Raw genomic sequence first — 24,708 nt, 5'->3', positions numbered from 1 at the left:
TTGCTTGTAAAAACATTTGGTGACTATTAACAAGTAGAACACAGATACAAGTTACCCACATAAAAATTGTTTTTGAGTAATGAAAAGGCATAAACAAAATTTATTACAGTTACTGCACATTCATTTAATTCTTTCTAAACGCAAGTTGAAAGGTATTTGGTTGTGGATAGCTTAAGCATATCTGCAACATTTATCAAGTTCATGGATAATTGTGCATGCATTCGTAAATCATTTTGAGTCTAATTTCATCCCATAGGAAAGTGCTGCGTTGGGTTTTTGTGCCATCTAGTGGTTAAGAGGAAAATCAAATCAAATGCACCTTTAGCCCCGTTGTAGCCAGTAGAGCGTAGGCCTACTCAGACAAGTTTGCTTTCATCAGGAAGTCCTATACTTCGACGGATGGAATGGCGTCATATATATTGTTTTCTGTAACTATTGAAAATTGTAGCCCATCTATGGATAAATTCAAATACATAAAAAAAAGTTACTTAATTTAATTGGATTTGTACTTGTATCAATTGTTTTCATTTCTTTTGGTTTTATTTAAATAGGTTTAGCAAATATTTCACGTTTGTCGGTTCGCGAGCACAGGTTGCAGTCATTTGCTCGTGCACGTCGCGTGCTGATCTGCTCGTGCACTTGCAGGGCGCAGTCGCGAGCAAAACGAAGCGATGGACCGTCAGCTCTTTCCCGAATAGCGAAGCAGCACTGCAGCAGAGCTACTTTTACCGATATAACAGTGTGTGTTTGCAGACAGTAGCAGTAAAGAGAGCTGTAGTTCAACAGAACTGCTTCAGTAGTAACACTTCACTTCCACATCATTGCAGCATTAATGGTAATGCATGCAACGAATCCATCCAGACTCAATGATGGGTAAACAGACATTTACCTCCAGTTTACACCCTTCAGTTATTCTTTTAAAGCCTAGACTAACTGCGTATCATATTGAGGAAATTGATTCAAAGTAGTTTTTGTTTTTGTTTTACCTTTGATAGCGAGTTGTTTTTATTTCTTTACGTTAGCATTGTAGCTGGCTAGCAGAGCGCGATTCTTACTATATTAACTTTTTTGTCTTTCACAGGTGTAATGATCGAAGAGATCCTCAATCCTACCAGGTACACAAATAAGTATTTTATCTTTGAAAGTAGTTATATATTTGGCAGAGAAGCCGAAATAGTGTCAAAATTGGATTAGCCGGCTTTAGCATAACATTAGTGCTCACAGGCCTAGTTCCTGCTTGCTAACTGAAACTATGATATACATTACACGTCATACTTTTGTAGGTAATCGCGTTCAATTATCTGTATTTGGCAAAGTACTCTATAGATTAAATAGACTACTAGCTTATAAAGAGTCTGATTGGAGAGCTTACGTCTCAGTTTGCTAGCTTGTTTTGTAGTCAGCTAACCTAATTGCTGGATTCACAACCAATGGATAATAGCTCATAATTCTCATTTACTTGTGGGTCTTATCAGATACAGTATTACGTTTTATTGTGAGCTTAACAAACACATAAGATTGCAGATCTTCTGGATCACTGTCTAGTTTTGGTTAATGAACATCCTATTTGTGTTTCTTTCATAAGCACCAGGTTTTCTTTAACAACATTTGTAGTAAAATAATTTCCAAGAGTTAATTTAGTTATTTAATAATAATATTAAAATCATTTGCACCTGCTTTTCTCCTCAATAATAAAAGTTCAGTGGTCTTTGTAAAAAGGTTGTTTGTCCTTTTCTTATGCATTGTATTTTCCAGCCTGTCAAATATCAGTCAAAGAGTCACTCTGCAAATGATCATCGCCATGACAAGATGCGAGACTCGTCAGATTCCACACCACCAACTAAAATGCTGCGGCGATCAGACAGTCCAGACAACAAGCACAGTGACGGAACAGGGCACAGTCAAACGAAATCACTCCACGTTTACCGGCCTCGTGAGAGGGACAGCGGTAAGAACATGAGCGAAGAGTGGTTCCGTATGCATATAGTTAAAGTAATTTGCAGGTTGTTCTTAATTCCCTAGAGAACCTTAAAATCCTATTCAGTTTATAGTAATAATAATAAAAAAATCATATTTATCTATTTTTTAATAAAAAAAAAATCATTAAGTGGTATTTATTAAGTGGATTACATGGGGAAATATAATGTATTAGTTATCAGTTAGTGCTTATTATAAACTTGAAGTGCCTTTTCAGATATTACCTTTGTGTACCTTCATGCAGTGTGTATAGCTCTTTGTTAATGTAAAAGGTCTGCAAAGCTTCAAAGAGTACAATAAATGGAGTTATTGTCTCCCAAAAGAAAGAACCGAATCTTAAGTGCTTAAAACGAGTCGTCTGTAATTCCAGCCTTACTTCCTGCACAAACCTACGTAGGTTTGTAACTAATTTGTCTAATACCAGTCTATGGTCTTCATTAGCTGCCTGTGAATAGCATCTACTTTTACCCTCAAAAACTGTAACAAACCGTTTTGATTTAAATAAATAAGAAAACAGCATCTGTTTTCTTTCTTGCCATTTATATAAATCAGAACTGTTTGTGTTGATTCATTATGTAATATATCTGGGTGGCTGAGAGGTCTTTCCAGCTATGCGATATTCTGCTAGTATTGCCACTGGAACTGTTTCATCATTTGAATCACTCCACTGTCAGGATTCTCACAGCAAGTGTCATGGCGGGCGAGCAAACCCCACCATATTTTTATAGGTACTACTGTTATTTTGCAACGGGATGTAGTTTTTTTTTTTTTTTTAAGGCGAGATTATAGTTGTTTAGTCTCCAAATATGAGATTTATATATAAACATAGCTCCTAATTGAAAATTTGTTTGGGCGCTTTCGGAGATGCGACTTCCAGTCGGTCAGTGACCGTTCGGTGCTCATGTACCTGCAGAAAACAGCTTCATCTCAGTCTTTCAAGAATTTGCCACTGACTCTTATGTAGATAGTTTAACCATGAGGCATAATTTGTTTTGGGTAGATCAAGCGTGCAATCTTTGGTCTTATTAATCTATTAGTTGTTCCAGAGCTAGATTTGGCTTAAGGGCTAGTGAGAATTAACTTTTTTTTTTTTTGTCACAATTGGACCAAAATGTAAAAAAACACAATGTCTAAAACTATATGCAGTGATCAACAATTAGGACATCAGTGGAAACCAGCTCATTCTGTCTTGAGTCTATGTTTCCATGCATCCAGTTCTCACCCTCATCCAACAGCCATATTGTACGGCTACTTGTGTGATAGTGCTCATATATTTAACGCACTTGCCCCACCCTAGACCTACGTAGGTCATCTGTCATTTCGTGTAGTTGATTGATTGACAAATATGATGCAGGGCAACAACTCGCTGCATAATGAAGCCTACAGAATGTAGTTAGAATGTCCCTAAACTTATAGATAAGGGGCAAAAAAAAAAAAAAAAATGACACTGTGTGTTTTTGTCTAATATTTACATCATATGATAAACTCCCGGTTTCACAAACAGGGCTTATATTAAGCCAGCATTAGGCCTTCGTTAAATTAGGTGCAAGTTATTTTCAGTTGAGACTAGAGTTGTTAACGATTAATCGATGATCGATTAACTGTCGATAATTTAATCGTTAAAACTTATTGATAGTCGATTTAAGAAGGTTAAGGCGCATGCGTGCTGGTCAACCGCGAAACATGTAAAGCAGACACGAGGAAAATTGATGTTTGGGACCATTTTGCAGCTAGAGATACACCATCATAACTATCAGATTGCGTGTACAATCGCAGCCTTTTTGTTTTGTGCAAATGTAAGTTGTAATATTGTTTATGATTGGGACGGTCATATTACATAACATTCTAAAGAGAACAATATTGTAATAAAACATTATTTGGGTTTAGTTGCTGTTTATTTGTTTCATGTTGCTCCAGGAAGAGCCTATCCACAACATGACTGACATTCTGAATAGCACATAACTTAGTTCAAGTTCACTTGTACATTTGTGTCATTTTGTAATATTATGTTTAATTTGTATACATCTTATTAATCTCATTTAGGATGCATTTCTTTGAGTTAAATAATGCGCTAGCAAAGTGCTCCAGTTTTCTGGTGTTCATTCAGCGCTTCAGCACACGCAGCTCAAACAGCAATGCATGACTAATGATAACTATGATTAGGGCTGTCATTTTAAATAGCATTAATGAGAACACTATTTTAATAAATCGTTGTGGTTTCATTTGGTTTAGTTGGCGTTTTCATCGCGTTGTTCCAGGAAGAGCGCATTCACAGCAAGAGTAGGCCTAAACATTCTGACAAGCATGCATCTGAGGTGGCATTGGTGACACATTGTATTAGTCGTTAATAATTTAATCATTTAAAAATAATTTAATTTAATCAATCACATCAACTCATTTTACAATCCTACTAGTCATTTATTTAGATTAAATCCCTTCTCATTCATTTGGTAAGGAACATGGCGTTGAGCAGCATTTTGCACACCCTCAAGCTGTTGACTATATGTCACTGCATATAACGATAAATCGATTAATTTATAGTTAATTTAAAAGACGATCGATTGTGGGAATTCGTGTAAATTGACATCCCTAGCTGAGATGGCTCAAACATGCATTTTGATCTGGGACTAGCTTAAGCTTTGTTTGTGAAACCGGCGAAAAAGTAAATCTAATACACTCCTGAACAAAATCTTAAGACCGGGGGAAACATTACAAGTATTCGCAATTCACACTTTTGGATCTTAACCAGGTTGTAAGTACTGCGTCAAAATGCCAAAAGAAGAAACAGGAACAAGAGACAAAAAATAAGAGTATGCAATTTATTGAAAACGCATTTAGGCTGTTCATCAGCTGATTAAAAGTTTAAGACTATAGCCCAAAAAAACCCACAACAGAACTAAAAGTGTCAAAAAAGGACTCAGTATTGAGTAGCCCCACTCTTCTTGTTGATCACTTCAAACACTCGTTTCGGCATGTTTGATGCGACAATTTCCAGGAGGCTGGTGGGAACGTTGCTCCATGTGGTGAAGATGGCTTCATGAAGGGCATCCATGGTCTGGAACTGATGTTCGTTTTGTAAACTTCCCTTGCCATTAATCCCCAAAAATTCTCAGTGGGATTTAGATCAGGGGAACACACAGGATGGTCCAAAAGAGCTCTGGGAAAAGTCCTTCATTAGGCGAGCATTGTGAACTGCAGCGTTGTCCTGTTGAAAGACCCAGTCATTACCGCACAGACAAGTCAAGAGGGATGCCCACTGCAACATGTCCACATAGCCAGCCACCGTTTGACGCCCCTGCACGACCTGAAGCTCCATTTTCCATTGAAGGAAAAAGCACCTCAGATCATGATGGAGCCTCCTCCACTTGACGCAGAACTTGCAACCTGGTTATGATCCAATAGCGCAAAATGCGAATACTTGTAATGTTTCCCCCGGTCTTAAGATTTTGTTCAGGAATAATATATATATATATATATAAAATCACAGGAGAAAAGAGTGCAATATCACACGAGTGCTGTTTTTCTGTCCAGAATAGCACAAGTGCAAATGTGATACTGATTTTATTATATATGATTTTATATTAAGTTAAATAAGAAGTTAATATTGTTTTATTTTGTGTAATTTTTTTATTTAATTCGTTTTGCACAATTTTGCCAAAGAAAATATAAAGACAAAGTAGAACTGTTTGTCTCTGAGCAACACACAGCGGCATTTCATTTCTGAATCCGTGTTTTGAATGAATCAGGTGAACTATTAGGCTTGTTGGACTTGAAGCTGCACTGCACAGAGCAATCGGTGTGTGACATCAAAGTACAGCGAGAGCAATTCAAAAGCATACCGAGCTGGTACTATGATGTCATACACCGATGACTGATGTCATGTGCCGCTACAAGTCCAACAAAATAAAAAATATTTTGGTGAGAAATTACTACTTTTTTTTTTTTTTTTTTCAATTGGACAAAAATTTAAACAACACAAGGTCCAAAAAAATTATATATGCAGTGATCAACAATTAGGACATCAGTGGAAACCAGCTCATTCTGTCATGTGGCCATGTTTCCACCGTTCAGCCACAGGACTGTGATCTCAAGCCTATTAACTAGCAGTCCAGTATGTTAAATGGATATCCAGAAATCTGCCTTCTGCTAATACTTCACATTTCATGTCTGCCAATACTTTTCACATTCATAGTAGTTTCTGTTTCTGATCATCTCAATTATGTTTCAGGCGTCAGTTCTTCTCCACAAGAAAACTCCCATCACGCATCCAGTTCTCACCCTCATCCAAACAGAACTTCTGAGATGGTAAGTTGTTTAGTTAGTGGAATGTTTGAGCAGCTAGTTAGTTAAGGCCCTGTATTTAATAAGCTGGTTTAGGGCCATGTTTGTTAGCGGTATATGAATGCTTAACACAGCCCAGCAATAGAGCTGACAGATATTCAACAAAAATTACGTAACCTTTTATTTAGGGTACTTTTTTGATCATCAATTAATCTGTCAACTGTTCTCAAATAATCGATAAATTAGATTTAAATTCCTGAATTTTATTTATTTATTTTTTTAATCACCTCTTGCCCAATATTTAACTTCAAACAGTTTGAAAACTGAAGAATGTATCTGTGTAGGCTGTGCTATACATTGTGCAAGGCAAAGGGTTAAACGCGCTCATAAACACACACACATACACACACACGCACACGCACACACACATCTGGATATATTAAGTTATACCTCATTACAACAGTTCCTTTTATTTACTATTTGGGTTCCATGTAGAATTTTAAACATACATTTAATGTCCAACAAAATGCATATATAACATCTCAATGTATATTTTAGTCAGTTATTGTACTCCTATTTCATTGTGCTCCATTAGCATGCATGTGTGTACCAGTGTTCGTTAAGTCTAAAAGTAAAGTAGCGCTTTCTGTCAGGACAAGCCTTTTTGGAGGGGGGTAGTAAATGTTTTAAATGTCACACGCATCTATCAAAACATCTGACAGGACAAGCCCCATTAAACCACATGCTATGCCTATGAGTTTGTTTGAAACACTTAATATGAAGCATTCTCATGTTTAGGATAACTTGTGTCATGCACTATTCCTCCAGCAGCTCACTATATTTCAGATGCGTTTTATCCCTAGAAATGCTTTATTCACTCGTGACATGGCTGGTAGATGTTTTCAGTGCGCATGTGCGATTAATCAGTGATCAACAACAAATGTGATGATTTTTCCTTATCGATTATTATCAATTAGTTAGATATACTTTTATTGAACAACACTGTCACAAAAAAAATCCAGTTGGCATTGACGACAAACATGTTGGGAAAACTATGTGCATCCCCATGATGTTTTGTCTGATACCATCTTGTATATGGTGCCGTTAATTAATTGCATCTTTAGAGTGTGCACCAGTTTCCAGCATGCAACATAAACAAAGTTTGAGGCGTGATGTCCAATTTGCGAACAGATGACTTTCTTTTTGAGGAGTCAGTTGAAAATATTCACAACAACTCACTTCTGCGTAAATTGTTTAGAGCTATTGCTAAGTTCACTGATTTTTTTTTTTTTTTTTCACTTCTGTTTGATCCCAAATAAACCAAGAATTGTTATTGTGATGTCAGTCTCAGCCTCAGACGCCACGGACCGATGGCTGAACATCTGATGCATAAGGCACACAAAATGGGAAACACTTCAGGAGTTCCGTAGTCGTCATCTGATTGGTTGAATTCTACAGGATTTCTGGGAGACGTGTGTGTCGCGTTCTTTAAGGGTCTTCCTGGAAACGTAGCTGTTGTGGCGCCAAACCCCCTTCATGGAAGAAGAACACAGTTGTGTTTACAACTGTGACAATGAGCGCTTATCAGGATCAACTGAACACTGGATTTTCAAAAGTATGTGAAGTTCACGGCACCATTGTTGCAGTAAACTTGCATAACCTTATTAGACGCGGAACAAAACGGACTGTTATTGGTTGCTTTACGTGTCGGTCAGACTCTTGGATGGTGCTTGGCCGGTGAAAGCTGCGATGGAGTCCAGACCTTATGCCGTCAGTCTGAAGGTCTGGCTACATGAGACTACTGTGATTGTGTACTTTAGTGTCTGACACTTAAATCAGTCTGCTGGTTGTTCAGTTCAAATGACAATGTATAATTAAATAGACTCATTCACAGCAGAGTTTTGTTCTTTTAAAATTATAAATGGTATTCTAATTCACACATTTTACAAAAAAAATGTATTGGTCAATTTTAAACCATGAGATCTAATTGTAAGGTCAATTCGACTGTACAGGATATTTAAACCAGATATTTAAGAAAGAAAAGGAAAAAAGACTGAGACATCTCTATTCCTAATGTTCTCTAAAATGACAGATTTCCCTGCTCTGTTCTTCTTGATATTAACATTATCATGTCTCTTTCAGCACCGTGAGCCAGCAGATGACTGGTCCGAGCATATCAGTTCATCTGGGAAGAAGTACTACTATAACTGCAGGACAGAAGTCTCTCAGTGGGAGAAACCTAAAGAATGGCTGGAAAGGTTAGTTGCTTTCAATCTCCTGTAACTGCCTCTACTCCTCTTCAACCATCAGCTGATGCTAGTCTTCTTGTGTGAACAGAGAACAAAGGCAGAGAGAAGGTGCCAAGACTGTGGTTAACAGCTTTCCCAAAGACCGAGACTACAGACAAGAGGCGATGCAGGCCAGTGCCACAAGTGCCCTCAGTAGTACAAGTAACAGAAACAAATTGCTTTGGCTCCTTCAAGTTGTGTTATGTTGATGGTTCACTTTGCTGATGGTTTCACAATCCCTTTCTTTCCTCAGAATCTTCTTTAGCGGAGAAGCCATTATCACACTCTGGTTATTCTCAGCCTTTGTCCATTAACCCCTCCAGTACGTCCAGCTCCTCCTCGTCCTCCACAGTGCCTGTGTCTCCTGCCCTGCAGGCTTCAGCCTCCACTCTGCTTCAAGACCCCGCACTCCTCCGACAGCTGCTGCCTGCGCTGCAGGCCACCCTGCAGATGAACCACAGCAATGTGGACATGGGCAAAATTAACGAAGGTAATCACTAAGTGCTACGTTAACTTGTTTTTTGTTTTTATCGAGAGAATACACTTAGAAGTGGAATTGATTTTTCACCTGTTAGGTTGGGGCTTTTGGTTTCTTTTGTTTGGGGAGTCTTCAAAAACATGTACAGCAATCCTCATTACAGTTGTCAAAAGTACTGACTTGGGTACCAAGTTGGTACTGAAATTTAAAAAATATGACGCTTTGAGCACTGTTGAGCGTATTCTTAAACACCTCTGATTGGCCATTGAGATATAAACACTCATCGGATATGTCTGTGGTTGGCTTCAATAATCACCGCTTCAAAAACATGCTGTAAATAGTCATCAGCGACGCTCTTCACTGAGCGCTTACACAGATACAGATAGGAGCGTTTGAAAGCGGGCATGTACCGTGGACTAGTCCGCTGATAAACGCCTGCTTTCAAGCACTTCCACTTTCAAAACGGATTCAAATTTAAACACTTTTGTGTGCTTTCAAATGCTCTTGTGTGTTGATCACTGTAGCCAATCACAGAAACAACCGATAAACGCGTGAACACAATGGCCAATTGGAGGTGTTTAAGAATCAGCAGCACTCAGAGTGTCACATTTTTAAAATTTCAGTACCGAAGTTGGTACTTTTGACAACTCTAATCCCCATTAATGCTTCACAATATATGGCAATAAAATCGAAAATGCAATATGGCTTAGTGTGATTAACACATCACAAAGGCTTTGATTTAATTGGATAAACATCTGCACCGCATGTTTCAGAGTGAAGTGTTGCACTGTTCATTAAACACACATGAACAGCTTATGATCTGATGTTTTCAGTGATGGCTCAGTTGTACGTGTCAGTTGCTTAGAACATGCTTTTGGGTCACCCATTTCATCTGATTTGTCACAAAGGAAATGCTTTGAGGAATGCCAAAATAAAAGCTTAATAGTATAACATTTGAAAATACATATATTAAGATATATTAAATATTAGAATTGTCGTATTACAGTTGTTCTATTAAATTAAATTATTATTTTTAAGTACTCAATTTTATATTTTACAGTATAGTGGTATTGTCACTAAAGTAATATATTTCTTATTTAATCTTTTTTTTTTTTTATTAATAATGAATCATGATAGTTTTTATTTTATTGACATTGAATGTATCAAACTGGGAATGTGGCCTATGATAAATCAAGAAAGTGTTTATTTATTTATTTTTTTTTTTTTTTTATGCAGTTTATGGTTAATGAAGGAATTTTGATTTGGTTCTTGTAAAAAGCATACCTATAATATAAAAGTATACCACACTTCAAGTTTTTCCAAATTGTTTGGTAGTAAAAGGATGGTTTGCACTCGGTCTTCAGAGTAAAAAAGTAATTTTAAGCTTATTTTCTGTAAGATACACTCTCATAAATCACTCCAATCATTCTTGTCATCTTGCTCCTATTAAAATAAACTATTCTTTGTGCATAAATCTCTTCAAAGTAAAAATATCAGATCTTGCTAGTTTTTTTTTTCCTGGTCCTTGTACTTTTCATGCTGCTTACACTGTTATTCTTCCCTCTAATCTTGTTTAAATTTCCTATTTATCAGTGGAAGGGCTGGGTACAGATTTTTAGGAATGCCCTCGACTAACGTTTTTTTCTCGTTAACTAGTAGTTATTCATTTTTAAGCAATTAGTCAACTAATTGCATGTTTATTAATATATACCATACAAGTCATAATTAAGAGCCTTTAATGCCAGCACTCAAGCGCACGCACAAAGCTTGCCACAGCGTACCAGCAGTTATGAAAAACGGCAAGGAGACTGCTTTAACATTTTAATAATTAATTGATAAACTAGTGTTTTCTGTATTTTCGGCTGCAGTGATGAAGTTGACGATGCTGTCATCTCCGCAGTAGTGGATGTGCATATATACACATTTCATACGGATTACATAACCTTTTAAATTGGTTCATGTAAAAGTAAACATTTTGCTTTCTATAGATATATTGTATATAGATATATCATGTCTATAAAGCAAGTTTACGTGGAGTTTCAGTTTTTTTTTTTCTTTTCTTTTGGCACAATTAAATTCACAGAGAGAGACGGCAGAAAGCGCACCCTGTTTGCTTTCATTATCTTACAAAAGCACAACGTTTTCTTATTATGAGTGCACAAAAATAAAAGTAGACTTTACAAGTTCAAAAGATGCATTACTCTTATCTGTATGACCAAAAATGACGCCGTATTTTAAGTGCAAGTGATCTCACCGGCGCCTCCATGTTAGCTGTCATGCAGTAAGCGCACTACTATTCAGCTTTCACACTCTGCACACACACTTGAATGGCCAACATTTTTCTAGATTAATGTTAAATCTTGTAGCCATGTAAAGTTGCTACTACTTAACATGTTTCAGATTATAGGCCATGTTTGAGGCTGATGAATGTTAGGCGAGTGTTTGGATATCCGATGTACTGTAATTACCACATAGACTAGCTGGTAATGATCCATCCATCATGGACTGCGTGACTTCACCACTTCCTGTGGAGGTTTTTTCCCTGCGACTAATACAGTTTGCCATCTAAGCCTCTTCTCATCAACTAACGATTAGATGACTATTAGGGGGCAGCCCTACAGATTTTCAAATGTAGTTCTGATTCATAAGCTCTTGATTCCCATTTTAATTTACTTTGATCTTACTCATTTGGTTATGTATGGTGCAATTCAAATGAACTGTTCAAATGAAGACTGCAATTAATTGGAAAAAAAATCAATGTTTTTACCTTACCCTATTCAGTAGACAGCTGAACATCTATTGCTCCAGGGAGGAAGAGCCCTTAATACCTTGATCTGGAAGAGATGCTCCCTAGACCAGGGATTTAAAACTCAGTTCCTGGAGGACCGCGTTCCAACAGAGTTTACTCCCAACCCTGCTTCAACACACATACCTATAGCTTTCAAATATGCCTGAAGGACTTGATTAGCTGGATCATCAGGTACATTTAATTAAGGATGAAGCTAAACTCCGCAGGGCTGTTGGCCCTCCAGGAACTGAGTTTTGTATCCCTGCCCTACTTGTCAACTGATGTATTCTTGAATGATCAGTTTGGTGCATTCTCTTGAGTTGTCTCTGCAAGTCAATGATTTCAAACCCATTTGAACCAATGGGATGTTGTCATAAACTCATGTCAATGGGTTGATGTCATTCTAACAAAATTAGAGTTATGTATTCTTTGGAAGCAAATAATAAAAATCTATACAAATGCACCTACCTGTAGCAATTTAGTTTTACGATTAGCCCTTCATCCAAACTGCTAAAAATGTTGTGCTTTAGCTGTTTTGACACCTTGACAACTGCTTTTTGCACAGTTTGTGGAATCTTCTTTCCACATGGTGAAAATACCATAAGCCGAAAGGCTAGAGCCTTTTTCAGATTGCTTTGCTTGTTTAGGACTGCTGTGACTCTACGTGTCTCTTTCTGTCTTTGTCTTCCTCCAAGTCCTCACAGCCGCTGTCACACAAGCTTCCTTACAGTCTATGCTTCATAAGCTTCTCACTGCCGGACCGTCCGCTTTCAACGTCACTACTCTGCTTTCCCAAGCTGCTCAGCTTTCCACACAAGGTACGGCTGAAGTCACCCTCCACACCTCCCCTAACTGATGTTGTTCTGCAATGCAACTAATCCACATTTTGTAATGGAACTATGTGAACATACTTTACAATACTGTGTTATGCCAGTGGTTTAGTTGTGTTCATCATTCATACACACCCAAGACTATGGACACGAACACGCTGAACAATTCTTTAAGCCACTTTATTTTACATGGGAGAACTCAGACTTTGGTGCAGAATAAGACGTTTTGAAAAAAAAAAAAAAAAGTTAATTTTAGTTATATTGTAATTGTTATATTGTAAACTATAGCAATCCAAAACTGGCAGATCGACACATTTAAAAAGTCATTTTTGTTCTCACACCAACTTTCATGTTGCTAATTGTATGTAAAGTTGTGTCAGATTATTTACTGGATTCCATGTCTATAACTGTTTTTCTAATGAACAGCTCAACAGTCTGGACAGTCACCCATGTCATTAGCATCAGATGCCTCTTCACCAAGGTCATACGTGTCTCCTAGAGTCAGCACGCCTCAGACCAATGCTGTCTCTAAACCCCTGCTCAGTTGCGCATCTCTCTCTTCACAACCAAAGGTCAGTAGCAGTTAGTCATTTTATAAGCTTCTCTGTTAAAGTGGCAACAGAAAGTGTTTGGACACTTAAGACATGCCTAATTTAAGAATGTTATTCAGTCATTGTATTAGATAACAAAATATCAATCCATGTGGCATATGTTAAAAAAGAAAAAAAAAAAGGCCATCAGACACTACATGATTTTTCTGTGCTCTGACTTTCGGCAAGTAGAGTCAATGCCTCCAGACTGCAAGTCTGGGCAAACGTCATGTAGTGTATGCCAGCCTTAAATCCAGAGCAAGTACAAGTGTAGTTTATGCATCTCATTAATTATGAACTTGTTCCAGTAAGTTTGACACCCAGAATGTATATGTTGGTTTGTTTTTAGACTATTGTGGTCCTCCTGACTATTACATCACACCAGATTTGACCATTCGCGAAGACCCTTTAGATACTGTTGCTATGTCCGACAAGCCATGGCGCTCTCACGCCACACGTTCTCACGCAAAAAATACAACGCGGAGCAAAGAGGAAGCTGACATCGCGTCGACAGACAAGGCAGAGCAGGTTACTTTTGATATGAAAGTCTCAAATTTCAAATGTTGTAATTTTAAAAAACAAATTAAACAATAAATACCATTTTGTGGCTCTTTAATGTGTCGTGAAGGATCGCTGTAGCGCCTCAGATCAAGCGGCTCATGAACCAGTCATCTCTTCTTACTAGTTAATTTATATCATCAAATAAACACGAATGAATCATGAATTAATTTTTCAAGTTGAAGTCCAACAACGTTAATCTACTAACTCCCCTGACTGCTTTGTCGGACAAAATGGTGGGTTCGTCATTATGATTGGTTAGCTCGTCTGTCAAACTCCCGGCGAGGGGTCAGTTGTCTTTGGCCCGGCTCATGAGCTTGGGTAAATCTAATGTTTTGAGGAGAATTTGTAGCTGTCAGTCACCACACCGGTGGATATACTGTACTTCATAATTCACAGATTGTAGTCTTTGATGTATGGCCAAAATAAGAATTTTCACCAGAAAATGTCATCTGAACAAGTAACAAATCTGCCACTTTTGTTCTGACCAACTAAGTAAAAAAAGAATTACACTAAATCACGCTACCAGTGGTGATTAAATCTAACGATGGCTTAGCTCATATCACATCAAACCGTGCAAATTATTATTTTTATATTTTTATTTAAACAGATTATAAAACATTATTACAAGCGTTTTGAACACTGGTTGGTTATGTATATGGTTATGTAAAAAGTGATTTTGGATCATTTTTAACAACAACAAAAAAAGTTACGGGCTACAGCTTTAAATATAATTTTCAAAAACCTTTTTTGATATAAAATTGTTTAGGTTGGTGGAGATACAAGTCATTTTTAACAATAAATATGGTTTAATTATTTTGCTTTTGGTTTAGATATTCTTTTTGTTATAATTCCTATATTTTTATGATGGATTTGTGTAGTTTGTTTGTCTAGGACAAGGGTAAAACAATTAGATTTATATATAAAGGGCAATTTTGAAAGATTAAAAAAAAAAAAAAACCCTGGGAAATAAAAGTACCCAAAGCTGAGAAAACACCCATATTTATCATTTAATACTTTGTTTTATTTAAAATGTGCTTTTGCTATTGTTCTTTTAAAGAAATGCTGCTTTGGTTTGATATTTAGTTATCTAATGCAATGACGTTCATACGTTTTAGAGAGTTGTACTGCTGTAGGTTTATACTAAGTATTTTTGCCATTTTTTAATTGATATCTCTTCAGATTCTCTGATCTCTGTTGTTCTTCAAATTCAGGTCAGTGCATCAATTCAGAGACAAGGATCAATGTCCCAGCAGTCAGTCAGCTCTGACAAACCTCTGGAATTCAGTGATCCCCGTCTTCACAGGCAAATGTATGGATCTCTCAATAGGAACTTTTTTTTTGTTTGTTTGTTGGCAATGTAGAAGCAGCCTATCAGATGTTGTCTTACAGCACCATCTACCAGTTCAGTGTGGAACTGCAACCAAATTGATGTATGCATGCATGCATGTTACAATTACAAAGAAATTGCATTTATATAAAACCTATCCATCTATTCATAATATAAAATACATATATGCACGCACACGCACACACATCGGCCATTTTATTAGGTACACTTTGCTAGTACCGGGTTGGACCCCCTTTTGCTTTCAGAACTGCCTTTATTCTTCGTGGCATAGATTCAAAAAGGTGCTGAAAACATTCCTTAGAGATTTTTGTCCATACTGACATGATAGCATCATGCAGTTGCTGCAGATTTGTCGGCTGCAACCATGATCTGTTTCACCACATCACCAAGGTGCTCTATTGGATCGAGATCTGGTGACTGTAGAGGTCATATGAGTTTAGTGAACTAATTTTTATGTTCAACAAACCAGTTTGAGATGATTTGAGCATTGTGACATGGTGCGTTATCCTGTTGGATGTAGCCATCAGAAGATGGGTAAACTCTGGTCATAAAGGGATGGACATGGTCAGCAGCAATACTCAGGTAGGCTGTGGCTTTTAAACGATGCTCTATTGGTATCAAGGGGCCCAAAGTGTGGCAAGAAATTATCCCACACACCATTACACCACCGGCAGCCTGAACCGTTGATACAAGCCGGGATGGATCCATGCTTCCCTCTTCTTGGCTGACAGGAGTGTCCCGGTGTGGTCTTCTGCTGCTGTATTCTATCTGCTTCAAGGTTCGATGTGTTGTGCATTCAGAGATGCTCTTCTGCATACCTCGTTTGTAACCAGTTTTTATTTGAGCATGCAGCACTGCTCGCTCATGAAAGTGAAGTTTATCAGAGATTTGCTTGCCGAAGAATCATCCACTCCTAGCAGCAAAATTGAAATATTTGCATGAATCTTACATTTACAGATAAAAAAACAAAACTGAAAGTTAAGCACTGAGGAAACACCATCTCAAACGCATTAAACATTAAAGTATTTGTCAGCACATATATCTGTCAGACTCAGAGCATCTGAGGGGGCAAGCCGTTTTAAACTGTTAACTATATCTTACTAGTTATTTTGAAACCCTTGTCATGATTAGGACAAATTGGAATATGCACTTTTCCCACCACAGCTCACTCTGTCCTATTTTTCAGATGCACTCATATAAAACTACTGTATATTGATCTAAACATTATTGCCTCATTCCATATCGTTTGTAAAAAACATTAATATGTCACGTAAACTTGATATACCACCCAACCCTACTAAATGCATTGAGATGCTGCCATGTGATTGGCTGATTAGATGTTTGTTAATGGGCAGTTGAACAGGTTTACCTACTGTAATAAAGTGGCCAGTGAGTGTATACGTCATATTGTAATTTGGGTGAAGATATGACTTTAATACATTAATACTTGTATAATTGTTATTTTTAATTACTTAAATCTAGTTTTAATTCCTTCTTTTCCTTCCTTTTTTTTTTTTTTTTTAAATCTTTTTCTGTTTGTTTTTTAGTAGCCAAGAGGGCTTGTCGAGCTCTAATGGCAGTGCAGGAATCGGCATTCCCGCCTCAGGCAGCACCTCTCGAACCCAAAGCACTTTCACTCCTTCTCTAGCATTGCACTTTGATGAAAATCTCATCAAGCATGTTCAAGGCTGGCCTGCAGAACATGTGGAGAAGCAGGTGTGAACATGCCTTTGTCTCTTCGACTGTTTTTCGATCTTCTAAAGGATCAAACATCAGATCTCTAACTGTTGAAGTTCTCCTCTCTTTCTCTCTCTCTCAATTTCCTGTCACACAGGTGTCACGGTTGCGTGAGGATATCCACAATATGGGGACCCTCTACATGTCAGAGATCTGCACCGAGCTGAAGAATCTTCGCTCTTTAGTGCGAGTGTGTGAAATCCAGGCCACATTGAGAGAGCAGAGGTCTGTAATGCCGATTTAGATTAAATAATGAACACCGTGAAACTACATGACATTTAGTGAATTATTTTTTAATTTGCTTTCACACAGGATTCTGTTTCTGAGACAGCAGATCAAAGAACTTGACAAACTAAAGAATCAGAATTCCTTCATGGTTTGAGAGGGTGGCTATGGAGCTCATGGCAGTCTCTCTCCGAACAAGTCCAGCCCCTGGCTGTTTGGACCCCTGCTCTCAGCCCGAGCTCTCAGATCCGCAGTCGATCTACCGGCTGCAATGCCTGAAACGGGACAGAGCGATAGGAACCTTACAAAAGTGCTTAGGCAGCACGAAGCCCTGAGATCATAGATTAATTTCACTGTCCTTCGACATACATGGCTTCTTAATTCTCAGATCCACAGGCAATTAGAGAAGTGTTCAGAGAACACGCTCTCCAACCCAGACTAACCTGTGAGGAATCATGCAGTGGATCTGGCGATTCATGTGCTGGTTTTTCAAGGTTATGCCTGTGTTAATGGATCCTAAATTTCACGGTCACACTGGAGACTTAAAATCCCCCGTCCTCCACTGACTGACAGTGATTATGAATGATGTTAGAAGGGCTATCTGTGCACAAGGACGCTTCCAGCTGTGCTGGCGTTTATCAAAGTGACCAATTAAAATAAACCCAATATAATTCTGAGCACTCATTCTCAAAAGTTAGGCATGACTGGCTAATTCTCTGCCCCTCAGAAGATTATATAGGACGTATAAATGATCTTCCTTAATTCACAGCAGAAAAACAAATGGGTGCTAACGATTTCTCATTTGGTGATGTGGCACTTAAAAGCTTTTGCCGAAGCGGTAGACGCACATTTTCTGAGTTTCTGACCCTGATAAAGGGTTTTTGTCACTATCTGCCTTTGATGTTTCTTGTTCTCTGCAGTGCTGTTACACATCTAACTGAGATTACTATTCATGCTGCACCCCAGCACTGTTTGACTCTTTTTGTATTAATGTTGTTTTGATTTGTTTGTATTTGCTCAGTTGTTTTTTACTCATATAAATGAGTTTAGTCATTCCCATATTGCCTGGTTTTGGGGGATGCAATGAAAGGACTCCGTATTTTATACATGAGCTATGGTTGGACATCAAAAATGCATCTTTTAAGGATGAAAGAGGACCACTGGGACTGTCTGAGCCAATCTGTGGGAGAGGAGTATAGTGAAGTACAGGATGCGATTGCATTTTTCTCATCTTTCACGTAAACTATCAACCAGTCTTTAAAAAAAAGAATCTGTAAGCATTTAGTCAACTTGTCAGTTTGTATTTGAAAAGGATGTGAAAATATGGCAAAACTGGTGATTCCTCTTTGATGTTTGCAATGTCATTCATAGTTTTTGCTCCATTGTTCTTTCTGTCTTTGCTACCCTCTAATGCAGGGTTTGAACTTAGACCAATTTTAATGCAATAGGCTGTAAATGGACTTTCAAAATAGAGATGATGGGTATGTTGCTTTGTATATGGTTTCTAAAAGCTACAGGAAATAAACAAATTACCACATTGCGTTTTGGTACATGTTTGCTTTTGTGCATTGTCTGATTTAATAAAAATACATGCAATCATGCTTAAGCCAAGGTAGAGCTAAAAGAACTCAATGTCCCTTCCAAGGACTCAACTTTTGCTAGTGGGTTGTGGATGTTTGCCCTCCTGTGGAGCAGAGTTTCAATTGCAGTGTTTTAATTTTTTTTACAATTACATTAGTGGAGAAAACTTCACACAGTAACAGCAAAGCAAGGAAAAGAGATGGAATTTATTAACAATTTAAAAGTTAAAGGTCAAGTCAGTTTTGCTGCTTTTTAAAAATCCTCTATGAGAATAAAGTAGGCTAGAAAGCATGTTGTGATTAAGCTATGAAAATTATGTTTGTAGTATGTAGTAACCATTATAAAAGCAAAGGCTATATATGTTGTCATAAGTTTATACCTTGCAGAATCTCCAAATTTTTTTTTTTATTATTATTTATTTATATAAGTACCTCACTGAAATGAGTAATTTCAAAAACAAATGTTTACAAATAGTACACAGGACAAAATTTGCTAAATAATAATAAATGGCTCATTCAAACGTTTACATGATTCTTAATGTGTTTTATACCTTGATGATCCATAACTTTTTATTATCTGTGATAGGATTTCATGAGTCATTTTTTTTCTCCCTGCACAGTTAAACTGCCCACAGGTCTAAAGAAAAATCATCCTGATCCTGTTTTTTTTCAGCTTTTTCTGCATATTTGAACCCTTTCCATCAGAGAATTCCTGATCCATCTTTTCATGCTGAAGATGCATAATAGGCAATATTAGTAATTTGACTGCACTGACAATAATTTATGAGAACTGAATTGAGCTGGATTATCTCATCACTGTTTTATACAGAGCTGCTTTATACATTAAGTAATTGTTTATGATCTTTACAGTCATTGAACTGAATAAACACTGAACTGATTTTAGCTGAACAATGACAATTTTCTTTTTAGAGCTGCTTTGCAGCAGAAATGACCTCTGCATCAACTGAATCATTTTCCTGTTTATCCCTGTAAAGCTGCTTTGAAACAATCTATATTGTAAAGCACTAAATAAAGGTGACTTGATACTATTACAAAATGTGCAAATATTTAGGTCTACTGATTCTCAAGGCAACAAAAGATCCAATTTTTTATTTTTATTTATTTGATCATTTATTTTCACCCTCTGGTCCTCTTCGTTTAGGAGTCACACTTGGCTTCTTCATGGTCAAAAATGACCGGCGCCTAGGAAAACCAATGAAATATATTTTTGTTTAATAATGTTTTTTGATTATTATTTATTATTTTGAGGGTGTTTTATGATACTATGCCAAATTTATACAATTTTTATTAGCTATTTTTCCTCATTGAAAATAATAGTTTTTTTTTCTAATATTTTTAAAAAATATTTTTCAATTAAAGCAGTGTTCCACGTTAAAATAGAGGCATTTAAAATCCATTTTTGTGAAGTTAGATTAGTGCCATCTGGTGGGAGTAAAAAAAGAAAAACTTTTGTAATGCCATGGTGTAACCACTAGATTCCTAGTTCTATATAAAGTGGCTTATAAATTATCTAGTGTATTTAGACGTAAATACTTATTTTTATTGAGTTGTGGATTTGGATTTATACTTAGACATTCTCAAAGACTACTTTTTGTCAAGGTTTAGATTTTTTTTGTTTTGCATTAATTTTACAGTCAAACCTGAACACAGAGGTGGACATTTTGTTACACATAACAGCAAAACTCAACTAGATAAAAAAGTTTGAGGACAAACTTTAAGTTGGCTTGAAAAAGCATAGCCAGAAAGTTTGAAGAAGTTTTAAAAGTTTGAAGTTTGAAAGTTTAAGTTTTATTAGATAGATAGATTGATAGTTGTCACAGATGGATACTATGGAGTTTTTATAGTTATTAGCATGTTCTTAGCCCACTTTAGCACTTAGCTAATCACTATTAGCATGTAGCTATTCACTGCTAGCATGTTGGAAGTCCAGATTGCTAGCATGAGTCAAAAGAGCCAACCGCCATGTCTCTACGATGTACTGATGCAGAGATATCGATTTTGCAAAACGGTTGCTAGGGTACTCTGTTTGGTTGCTAGGGAGTGGCTTGGCAGCTACCAGTGATGATACCCCAAAGGCTGCTTGACAATATAAACCAACCCCCATGTCTGGACGATGTTCTGATGCAGAGATACAGATTTTGCAAAATGGTTACTAGGGTACTATCTATCTATCTATACTAGGTTGCTATGGTGTTGCTATGCAGTTGCTAGGGTACTCGGGGTGGTTGCTAGGGTGTTGCTATGCGGTTGCTAGGGTACTCGGGGTGGTTGCTAAGGTGTTGCTAGGGTACTCGGGGTGGTTGCTAGGGTGTTGCTATGCGGTTGCTAGGTTACTCGGGTGGTTGCTAAGGTGTTGCTATGCGGTTGCTAGTGTACTCGGGGTGGTTGCTAGGGTGTTGCTATGCGGTTGCTAGGGTACTCGGGGTGGTTGCTAGGGTGTTGCTATGCGGTTGCTAGGGTACTCGGGGTGGTTGCCATGGTGTTGCTATGTGGTTGCTATTGTATCCAGGCTGGTTGCTAGGATGATGCCAGGGTGATTTGTGTGGTTGCTATACAGTTGCCATGGTGTTCTGGGTGGTTGCTAGGTTGGTTTGGGTGGTTGCTATGAGAGTTGATCATAGATAGATAGATAGATAGATAGATAGATAGATAGATAGATAGATAGATAGATAGATAGATAGATAGAGAGAGAGATAGATGAGAAGTGATAGATGAGAAGATAGATAGATAGATAGATAGATAGATAGATAGATAGATAGATAGATAGATAGATAGATAGATAGATAGATAGATGAGAAGTGATAGATGAGAAGAAAGATAGATTGATAGATAGATGAGAAGGGATAGATAGATAGATTTAGTTTGATAGATAGATAGATAGATAGATAGAGATAGATAGATTAGAAAGAGAAATAGATGATAGATAGATAGATAGATTTAGTTTGATAGATAGATAGATAGATAGATTAGAAAGAGAAATAGATAGATAGATAGATAGATAGATAGATAGATAGATAGATAGATAGATAGATAGATAGATAGATAGATAGATAGATAGATAGATAAAGACATATTAGATAGAATGGAAGTTTGAATGAGTCTCAATGGATTAGAAATAGTACATAGAATGGCAGCTAATAGAGTCTGATGAGCCTCTCCAACTGTCAAAATTTGAATTTTGACAGTTGGAGTTTGAATAGTCTTGGCTCATTTGAACATTCCGTCAATGAAAGTCAATGGGATTTTTCCAAGTTTTGATCAGCTTTTTTAGGAAAACCGTGAGTCTGATCAGTCTGAAAAGATATAGCAACCCGAGTCAGAACAGTCTGAAGGTCTAGTCCGAGTTTGGTGGTTGTAGCTTGAACAGTCTATAGGAGATGCACTTAGAAATTTTAGTCTAAGAATAATAATAATAATAATAATAAGCTTAAATAGAAGATCAGTAAGTTGGCTTTTTCAAGCCAACTTACAGTTTTTTACAGACGCTAGGACACATTTCTCAATACTTAGGTCACTTTTGCAAAACTCTTCACACAGTGAGCACAACAGAAGTCTATGTGTGCTAAACTGAGGATCAATTATCATTGCTTTGGCACAAAATGCATTCAATGACTATATCTCTCAAATGTCATAAATTATTTTCTCACTCAGACACAACAACTGCCAAAACTCTTTGTACATACAGGCCAATTTGCACATGCTTACATACTGTTTTCAAAACTGTTAAACTTATGTTCAAAACAATAACATCATACAAAACTGAATAAGGCAGAAATATGCTGCATTTCTATAATAATATTGTAATGAAATATATTCTGAATATAAAAAATCAAATACTATCAGAGGAATTAGATGAAACTGAACACCTACACAAGCATTTGTTTTTCAGTTTCATTACCATCCATTCAAAAGGGGAAACTTAGGAATAATTTTGTTCTGTAATGTAAACATGGACCATGTAACATGTACTGCGGTGAATTATAAGCAGTAGAGAGTGTCATTCTTGTTTTATAAAGAAATTTAAAAAAAGAAAACATTGTATAATGCTAACTGATGTTAGTGTTTTTAAGGTCGATGTTTTATGACTGACAAAGTGTGTTTGCTTGGTGAAAACCTTTGCTAGTGTTCTGGAAGAATGAGTTGATTTGAGACATGAATGAAGTGTTTTGGTAGATTTAGTGCATTTTGAATGTGAAATTAACTGCTGTGCCAAGATGAAAGTTGGTTAGGAGAACTGTGTGAAGAGTTTTGCAAAAGTGACTTAAGTATTGAGAAATGTGTCCTAGCGATTGTAAAAAACTGTAATAAAAATGTAACAAAAATGAACAGGTATGTTTTTATCACAGCTTAAAGGTACAATTTGTGATATTTTTTTCCGCTAGAGGTCGCTAGAAGCCTATTCAAAACAAAGGCGTAGTTTGATGACGCCAAGTTACAGAGCGGAAACTTGGGACATGTGGTCTCCATCTCAATGGACGGTGCAAAATCATAGGGATTGGAGTCTGGAAGAACTCGTGTTCGTGGATGCGATTATTAACGTTACTGTAGTATGAAGCAGAGCAGGAGCGAGTGTTGCGGGAGCTGGAGCGATTAATCAACCAACGCCTCACAAGCAGCGGGACTTTTATTATGACACAGTCGCCGGCGCCGCTTCCGCTTTTCCGGTCATGAGTTTACGGGAGCTGTCCTTGTCGACAGAACCAGCGGCAGATGGTAAACAGTAATTATGTTCCATAAATAAGTAACACAATCCACCATAAAACGTGCAAGAAGTAAATAAGGAACTGCTTGAAGCGAGCTAGTGGTTTGCTGGACGCTAGACACTACTTCCGCATTTGTCCACGGCACTGTTGTCATGTGGTTTCTACGTCAGTAAAGGCGGTAACAAAGGTAACACGTCATTCACAGGCGACTGCACTGCCCCGTGTCACTGTTTAGAATGGGTATTTTCTCATGATTTACAAGTATTTGAAAACATTAGAGATATTGTTAGTAATCAGCTGGACAAAATATATAACACTAGCCTAGTGGTTTTTGGATATTTTACTGCAAAAATTTTACATATTGTACCTTTAATAAATCTGGGTCTGTTCTGATTTCAACCTCTTATTCGAGTCTTTTGGCTCAATTTGACCATATTGTTACAGCCACCCCAGTTCATTTGTGTGTATAACAATGCGTTTTGTGTGTGTGTGTGTGTGTGTGTGTGTAAGTGAGTGTGCTTGGGTGGGCATGTCTTTTTTGCACTTGACATTTTAGAGTGTCACCCCTTCATTGCTGTGCACTTTTTTTCTGCACAGTGGCTGATTTGTAGTTTGTACCACCTAAAGTTTCTCTGAGATTTTTTTGTAATTCCCATTCATTTACTATGGCGGTCATTTACTATTCATTTACTATTTTGTGTGTGTGTGTGTGTGTGTGTGTGTGTGTGTGTGTGTGTGTGTTCACATAGCTAATGCGACAAAAGTCACCAAGTTTCATCCCATTCCAATGAAGCAAAAAAATAAAAATAAAAATAATAATAATAATAATAAAAATAGAAATGTAAAAATTGTCGGTCATTTTTGACCGAAGAGGACCAGATGATTAACTGAAAAACCAGGGTAAGTTTTAGTTGTTTTGTCTTCCGGGGAGCATATAAAAATGCTTGTGTATAGCCTACATATTTACATAGGCTACAGTATATCTTAATATACTGTAATTCATGAATGAAACTTGTGTGTATATCAATTTAAGGGTAGAAAATATTCCATAAGGTGGAAATATTTAAACATTGGCTATTTTTACACACAAATGTCACTAAGTTAAAATAAGTAAAGTCATGCTCTCCCTGCAAAACATGGGTTAAGCTGTATTAGCCGTGCATGGGCACATGGGGAGGCAACAGTCACAACTCACGCATGTGAATGAAACAGCCCAGCGGCTCGATGACTCTTAATAGGAGGAGCTGCTCTCTCATTCTCTCAAGCCTTTAACATTTAAGAGCACTCAAGCGGAGTATATA

General features: G+C 37.2%; 1 protein-coding gene across 3 annotated transcripts; it reads left to right on the top strand.

The window, feature by feature from the left end:
• Positions 1–390: 390 nt before the first annotated feature.
• wacb (WW domain containing adaptor with coiled-coil b) lies at positions 391–18,634 on the top strand. Of its 3 annotated transcripts, none has more exons than XM_067362935.1 (13): positions 391–835; positions 1,082–1,115; positions 1,756–1,948; positions 6,206–6,282; positions 8,401–8,516; positions 8,596–8,708; positions 8,800–9,036; positions 12,508–12,630; positions 13,069–13,214; positions 15,005–15,102; positions 16,689–16,857; positions 16,976–17,103; positions 17,191–18,634. In XM_067362935.1, exons 3-13 carry the CDS (start codon positions 1,810–1,812, stop codon positions 17,258–17,260), a joined length of 1,416 nt encoding a protein of 471 aa, XP_067219036.1. In that variant the 5' UTR covers positions 391–835; positions 1,082–1,115; positions 1,756–1,809; the 3' UTR covers positions 17,261–18,634. The 3 variants fall into 3 exon arrangements, with proteins under 3 accessions (XP_067219036.1, XP_067219034.1, XP_067219035.1); XM_067362933.1 differs by having other exon boundaries at positions 391–873; XM_067362934.1 differs by lacking the exon at positions 12,508–12,630 and having other exon boundaries at positions 391–873.
• Positions 18,635–24,708: the final 6,074 nt, after the last annotated feature.

Source organism: Chanodichthys erythropterus, chromosome 16 (assembly GCF_024489055.1).
Source record: "Chanodichthys erythropterus isolate Z2021 chromosome 16, ASM2448905v1, whole genome shotgun sequence".
Taxonomy (NCBI): domain Eukaryota; kingdom Metazoa; phylum Chordata; class Actinopteri; order Cypriniformes; family Xenocyprididae; genus Chanodichthys; species Chanodichthys erythropterus.
The sequence above is the reverse complement of the archived record's forward strand: the minus strand, read 5'-3'. Positions and strand labels throughout refer to the sequence as shown.

What these genes read in the sequence shown, in the direction of transcription:
- wacb (XM_067362933.1), top strand. Translation starts at nt 833, where the DNA reads ATGGTAATGCATGCAACGAATCCATCCAGACTCAATGATGG. An exon ending in GCCTCGTGAGAGGGACAGCG is followed by an intron (nt 1,949 to 6,205) that starts GTAAGAACATGA and finishes ATTATGTTTCAG; the next exon opens with GCGTCAGTTCTTCTCCACAA. An exon ending in CAAACAGAACTTCTGAGATG is followed by an intron (nt 6,283 to 8,400) that starts GTAAGTTGTTTA and finishes TGTCTCTTTCAG; the next exon opens with CACCGTGAGCCAGCAGATGA.